General features: G+C 46.9%; 1 protein-coding gene across 1 annotated transcript; it reads right to left on the bottom strand.

Moving 5' to 3' along the window:
* Window positions 1–570: 570 nt before the first annotated feature.
* Window positions 571–3777, bottom strand: LOC125445793 (somatostatin-2-like). The gene is made up of 2 exons (XM_048519159.1): window positions 3562–3777; window positions 571–1410 (listed from the first exon to the last, which is right to left on the bottom strand). The coding sequence occupies exons 1-2, from the start codon at window positions 3661–3663 to the stop codon at window positions 1186–1188; spliced, it is 327 nt and encodes a 108-aa protein (XP_048375116.1). The 5' UTR covers window positions 3664–3777; the 3' UTR covers window positions 571–1185.
* Window positions 3778–6902: the final 3125 nt, after the last annotated feature.

Raw genomic sequence — 6902 nt, 5'->3', positions numbered from 1 at the left:
ATGAGGGATGTGTGATGGTTTTTGCATATATGTACGTGATGTCTCCAGGTGACAGAGGCCAATGGAACCAATAAACCCAAGGTTGGTGGTAGCGGAGGTTCTGCTCTTACTGAAGTTCTTCAAGTCAAAGTTGGAGGAGGGATACTCTAGCTATGGCTTCCTTGCATTGAACAGAGGGCACTTGGAAGGGGGTGAGGCTCCATGGCAGAGTGTCTGTTGGCATGCAAAAGGTCCCAGGTTCAATCCCCGGCATCTCCAATTGTTAAAAAAGGACCGGGCAGTCGGGGATGAGGAAGTCCTCTGCCTGAGAGCCCAGATAGCGGCTGCCAGTCTGAGCAGACAATATTAACTTGGATGGATCCTTGGATACACTGGTTCAGTGTAAGGTGGCTTCACGTGTTCATGTGTGCTCAACAGGGACTTGGACCCTGCGGCAAACGAGGCCATTGCAATTCTCTGAGTGTGACAATCTGCAGGGGTGAAAAGCTGTCCCAAATTACAGCCAGGCAGCCCCCGCCCCCAGCCCCACCAGATCTTTCAACACACACTGAGACCAAGCGAGGAAGAAGCTGTGTTCCGAGGTGCCTCTAGGCCATGCTTTATTTGCAATGGAGGCGGAATACAACCAACATTTGGATCATTGGACAAGAGGGAGTAGACACGGATGGAGAGATGCTATTTTACACTGGCAGGCAGAGGTTATATTCTGAAGAAATTAGAGAAGGGCAATGAGCTAGGGACAGGGGTCTTCAACCTGCGGCTCTCCAGATGTTCATGGACTACAAATCCCATCAGGCCCTGCCAGCATGGCCAATTGGCCATGCTGGCAGGGGCTGATGGGATTTGTAGTCCACGAACATCTGGAGAGCCGCAGGTTGCAGACCCCTGAGCTAGGAGGAAAGTGGCTGACTCTTAAGCTGTCACCCCCCCCCTCCCCGCACCCTCTACCTGTCCCTTTAACAGCAGTTTGATCTGCAGCAATGAGCAGGGGGCCTCTGTCAGCTGTACGGCAGGACAGATTCTCCTGCTGTTGTCTGCGTAGCAAAACCCTGTTAAAGGCGCAGGAGCAATCTAGGTCGGGTATTGTTTTTCTGGCCAGCTGACAACCCTACTTGGGAGGCGAGTCAGAGGGCCCCTGGCCCAGAGGCTAAAAAGGGCTGGCGGATGGAAGGGCCGAAGGTGGTGCTAGCAAGCGGTGAATGTTTTCCAGAAGAAGTTTTTGCAGGGGGCTTTGCGCTCTCGCTGGGTGGCCTGGGACAACTGCTCCAGTATCGAGTGTTCTTCCTCCAGCTCGCCTGCAAGCGGATCGTCCGAATCTAGGGAAGTCGTGGTCTCATGGTGCATGTCCACCTCGTCCAGCAGGTCTGCCAGCATTTTCAGGATCAGACCTCTCCGAGCTTTGAACTGCTCCTGTGGTGGGAGAGACGGGAGAGAGACAGAAGGCGGTGAGGTTGTCTCTCTTGAGGAGCAGCAGTGGCGTAGTGGTTAAGAGCAGGTGCATTCTAATCTGGAGGAACCGGATTTGATTCCCCGCTCTGTCGCCTGATCTTACCTGGGGAATTCAGATTAGCCTGTGCACTCCCACAGACACCAGCTGGGTGACCTTGGGCTAGTCACAGTTCTTCTGAGCTCTCTCAGCCCCACCCACCTCACAGGGTGTTTGTTGTGAGGGGGGGAGGGCAAGGAGATTGTAAGCCCCTTTGAGTCTCCTACAGGAGAGAAAGGGGGATAAAAATCCAAACTCCTCCTCTTCCTCCTCTTGCTGGATAGTGTGAGCACACTGTCTGCCTGTATATGTGAGAGAGGGAAGATGGTGGGCATTCCAAGTGACATGCAGAGGGGAGGGTTGCTATCGGGGTGGCAAGACACAAAGAATCGGGACCTCCTCTCTGACGTTTGCAGAAGCAGGAATAGCTGCAAATGCTACTTCTCCCACTTCAAGACAGGCGGCGCCTAGGAAGTCCTCTCTTCTCCAGAACTGACCAAAGTAAACCAGCCCTCTCCTTCCAATCCGGTCTGTCCCAGAGGACCTACTGTTTTATTTATTTATTTATTTATTTATTTATTGTTTAAGCTTCTATGCCGCCCCATCCCCGAAGGGCTCTGGGTGGTATACAACTGTTGCCCCTTCAATAACAGTTCGAAACACAGAAATAATTGCTACTGAGCCATTTCTGCTCATCTCTTGTCTTGAGAACCCTGCAGGGCTGTTGTCAGAAGTCTGCTGTGATTTGATGCCATGTTTCACCTCCGTCAGTATTGGAGGACCGAAGGCATGATCCCCGATTTCCACAACTTCAGCTACAGGCGTGTAATTTGCCCCTAAACAGCCGTAGAGGTATGGGCTACAGCTGGGATTGCCAACTTTTGGACTGGTCTGTTTGGCTGCTCTGTTAATAACAGTTTGATCAGCAGCAATGAGCAGACAATATTATGTAACCGTCATGTCATGAAAAGCACCAACTGCCCATTTTCACTTGTTAAACCTCTTTTAAAGAGGCTAGGAATTTCCTCCACTGTGGGCAACCTTAAGCCAGTCTAAATAATCGTTTGAATTTCAATCTGTTTCAGCAAATATGACTAGAATTGGCTAAAATTCCTTTGCCTTTGCACGTTTTAACAACAGGCAAAAACCCAACTGGAGCAGTTTTCCGTAACATTCCATCTCCACCTGAGGAGCTGCACCTGTTAGATTTCTGCAAGTTAGCAGGGAATTATGGTCCTGGCCATGGCATCCCCCAAGTACTGTTTTTAATCAACTTGTGGATGATAGCTTTAAAACGGACTTGCAAGAATCTGCTCTGATTACTCAACTCTGCGGACGTACTACAATGAGACAGACTTTGTTTCCAATATTAGACCCCAGGAAGATGGGATGAGAAGCAACTTCTGTGACCGCCACAAGGACTCACAAAACCCACCCCGATAATCTTCTTGGCCCCAACAATTTAATCCTTCTCAGTCTGCCTGATCAAGAGTTCAGATATTAAGGATCTGCTGGAACCACAAACTATCCAAAATAAAACAGTGGGGTCAAGAGTCTGTGCGGTCTGAGAGCAAGAAAATTCTTTCCAAACGAAGAAATCTTCCTTTTCTTTTTAAGCCCCCACTTTCTCCCCCTTGTTCTTTCCTCTTATCGTCTTTCTTTTCCCTTCTCTCCCTTTCTCACATTTCTTCTGACTCATTGTCACCATTAATGACGGGACATTAATTCATAGGGTTGTCCTAGGTCGGGAGCAACTTGACGGCACATAACTCACGTTCTCAGTGCGTTGTGAATTCCAGTCATCCCTTCTTTTCATCTTTCTCCTTTATTTACCTCCCCTTTCTCCATCTCTCTGTTCTCTTTCTCTTCGGTGCTCAGAACTCCCCCCCTTTCTTCCTGCTGCCTCTTTAACCTTACTTCTTTTTCTCCATTTAAAAAACACCCTTCGTGCCCTCACCCTAGCTGGGTAGCAACTCTGTCATCCTTTTTCAAATTCCAGAATGCTGAAAACCTCGCAAAGATATCCCAAAGCCTGCCATAGAAATTCCTGAAGGAATGCCATTCTTTTGACTTACCCTACTGCTCTGAACCGAAAGCTTGTCTTCTCCTGGCAGCGCTGATGGTCTCACGCTCCAGACCAACAGCAGCACAGCGCCCAGGCTGGCCACCAGCTGCATGGTGAACGGGAGCTCTTTGGATCAGGCAGGGATGCTCTTTAGTCCGATTCTTTCTCTGAAGGTGGCTGCAGCCCCGTTTTATAAAGCCCTCCCAGAACGGTGCACAGCGTAGAGCAATCTTGCAGGCCAATGAGACTCCAGAGGAGTGTTGGCAGAAGGAGGCTGGAGGAGGGAGAGGACCACGAAGGAACCCCCCCCCCCAAAAGTGACAAGCCCAAGAGAATGATATGAATGAAAAGCGAAGGAGGATTATCACCACACTAGCAAAGCGTGTCACAGAGCTCTTTGTAAACAAAATTCTTCCAGTGAGTTCACGCAGCCCAGACAGGCGTGAAACTGGTTCTCTGGGCTGGGTGGTTATTTTCGCTTTTCTGGACATTGGTGCTGTGTGCTTAAGACACTTGCTTGCCAGAGCTGATACGTTGACTTTGCCGTGGGAATCTGAATTATTCTCACATATCCTATGCATGTTGTTATTAGGAAGATTTAATTTAATCGTGCATTGTGTTCCCCATTCAAAAGCACAGAGGCAGCCTAAACGCCTGCAGATTTCAATTCAATTCAACCTTTAATGGCACATGAAAGGTTCAGATATATTGTGAATCGTTTGAAAACATTTAAATATTTTCCAAGGACTTAGCCACAGCCAGGGTAGTCAGTGGGCAGCAATCACTTAACAAGAATCGAGTCATCTGGGATTTAGAATGGGTAAGCCTTGGAAACAGGAAGGGGTGGATTAAAATCATACGCAAGTTACTGTGAAGATGGCACTCCAAGAGGATACGGGATATAGTTTCAGGTAATCCGCATCCACAGCGGCATAGTCTTTGTTGATTGTGAATTCAAAGGTACCTCCCAGAGGTAACAGCTGATGGAAAGCTGTTAAGGCGTGCTAACAGGAATGCACGGCGTTGCTTGATAGACGTCAGAGATGTAAGGTATTTTGCTCTGGATCTGTAAATCGGCTGTGGCCCCTTCCGCACATGCAGAATAATGCACTTTCAATCCACTTTAACAACTGTTTGCAAGGGGAGTTTGCTATTTCGCACAGCCGCAAAGTGCATTGAAAGTGGATTGAAAGTGTATTATTCTGCATGTGTGGAAGGGGGCTATATTCCAAGGGAATGAGGGGAGCATACAGCGGTGATGCTCACGATCCCTCAGCCTTTCCCGGATTTGGTTAAATATATACATTTCACTGTTAATCCCTATATTGTCCAAATCAATTCCTATAGCTCTAATCTTGTCCGTGCAAAATTGGAACTGATCTTTAAAAAAGGTTTATATTTATGTCACCAGCAGAAGATCTAAAATGTAATTTGAGCCAATACTTTATGGTGGTAATCCAGGCTCATCTCCAGCATCTGATAATATTCTTAACAATAGAGAGCATAGATTTTGCATCAGAAGTTCAATGACACATAGATTCCCCGTATCCCTTTCCTGAGACACCAAATGTCTGGAAGTGAAGGAAATGAAAATTCCAACAGTGCTCCTAATATTGAGTAATATTATTTACTTCTCTGGAATTCCTTCATTAATTCTAGCCTTTTGGTTGAGTAATATGGACACTTCTACTGGGAACAAAAAGTTATTTGGCAGATATCTGATCAAAATATTGTACTAGAAGATTCATTTTGGTTTTGGACAATTAAATGCAAACAAATGTGCACCTTTGCAAAAACTCACTGACAACCAGTTTGGTATAACATTTGGAATGCCTGTCAGGGTCTGGATGCAAATTCTCACACTGCCACGAACATAAGAACATAAGAACAAGCCAGCTGGATCAGACCAGAGTCCATCTAGTCCAGCTCTCTGCTACTCGCAGTGGCCCACCAGGTGCCTTTGGGATCTCACATGCAGGATGTGAAAGCAATGGCCTTGGGCTGCTGCTGCTGCTCCCGAGCACCTGGTCTACAAAGGCATTTGCAACCTCAGATCAAGGAGGATCAAGATTGGTAGCCATAGATCGACTTCTCCTCCACAAATCTGTCCAAGCCCCTTTTAAAGCTATCCAGGTTAGTGGCCATCACCACCTCCTGTGGCAGCATATTCCGAACACCAATCACGCGTTGCGTGAAGAAATGTTTCCTTTTATTAGTCCTTATTCTTCCCCCCAGCATTTTCAATGAATGCCCCCTGGTTCTAGTAGTGTGAGAAGGTTACTATATGCCTGGGCTTGGGCCTGTCTTTGATTTTTAGCCTTATCTACTGTGAGGACAAGATGGGAAACACACAAGTTTCCCTGAATTGCCCGGACAACTGCTGGGATAAAAATATGATTGACATTTAATACAGGTGTCTTTTAAAAATTTCTTCCAATTTAAAATGAAGAATTAACAGTTGGTTTTTTTTAAATGAATGGTTCTCTATGTTAATTAACCAACTAGAAGAGAAGCCCTATGTTGCGTTCTCCGCATTTAATCCTAATGTCTTTAAGGCTGGAGAATGCCTAGAATGGCACCGTGAATCTGCCAGATAATGAACAATTAAGCTGCTTGTGCATTTATTTATATCCCTTTCTGGGGGGAGTCCGATTAAAGGGGGAAACACAATGCACGATTAAGCCAATTCCCCCAAATCCCCTGACGTTCTAGAACATGACCAAGAAACTTTATCTGGTTCTGGGCAAAGGCTTGGCAGATGATGGCTTGGGTTTTTGTTAGCTTCTACTGGACAAAGTAAATGGCTGGAGACCGTAGGTGCAGCATTACATTAAAGGGCAGGGACTGAGGAGGGGGAAAGAATGGGAGTGTTGTGGCTGGGGGGGGGGGGAATTGCGCCTGGGGGCATTTGTTTTCCGGGCACCCCCCCACTACACTGGAGGCGGGGCCAAGAAGACAACAAGGCAGCAGGATTTCTTGCTGCCGTATTCCTGGTCACGTGGGGGGCCAGTTTTGTGCCCCCATGTGACCAGATCAGTGACGCCCGACCCTGAGCTAAAGCACCATTTGTGCTGGATGTGGGGCAGGTGAAGAATGATTGACAAAGAGTGATTCTCCCCCATTTTACTTGGCCTTCAGAAAGCAGGAAGAGGCTGTTCCGTTTCCAAAAGAATGTTCAGAGTTCTCAGCTGCTCAGCAGAATCATGTTGGCATTTTAGTGACAAATATTATGTTAAAACTTTTAATGAAGATTTTAAGCATTTTGAGTGGTGGATTGTATAATATAGTGGGCCACCTTGGAAATCTTTTTCAAAAAGTCAGGATATTAAGTATTTTTGTAAACAGTATGTT

This window comes from Sphaerodactylus townsendi, linkage group LG16 (assembly GCF_021028975.2).
Source record: "Sphaerodactylus townsendi isolate TG3544 linkage group LG16, MPM_Stown_v2.3, whole genome shotgun sequence".
Classification (NCBI taxonomy): domain Eukaryota; kingdom Metazoa; phylum Chordata; class Lepidosauria; order Squamata; family Sphaerodactylidae; genus Sphaerodactylus; species Sphaerodactylus townsendi.
This window is presented reverse-complemented; position numbering and strand designations above follow the sequence as displayed.

Bases quoted from the DNA above. Each gene is read 5' to 3' on its own strand.
- LOC125445793 (XM_048519159.1), bottom strand. From the start codon at position 3,663: ATGCAGCTGGTGGCCAGCCTGGGCGCTGTGCTGCTGTTGGTCTGGAGC. The intron at 1,411-3,561 runs GTAAGTCAAAAG...CTCCCACCACAG, and splicing joins TTTCGGTTCAGAGCAGTAGG to GAGCAGTTCAAAGCTCGGAG.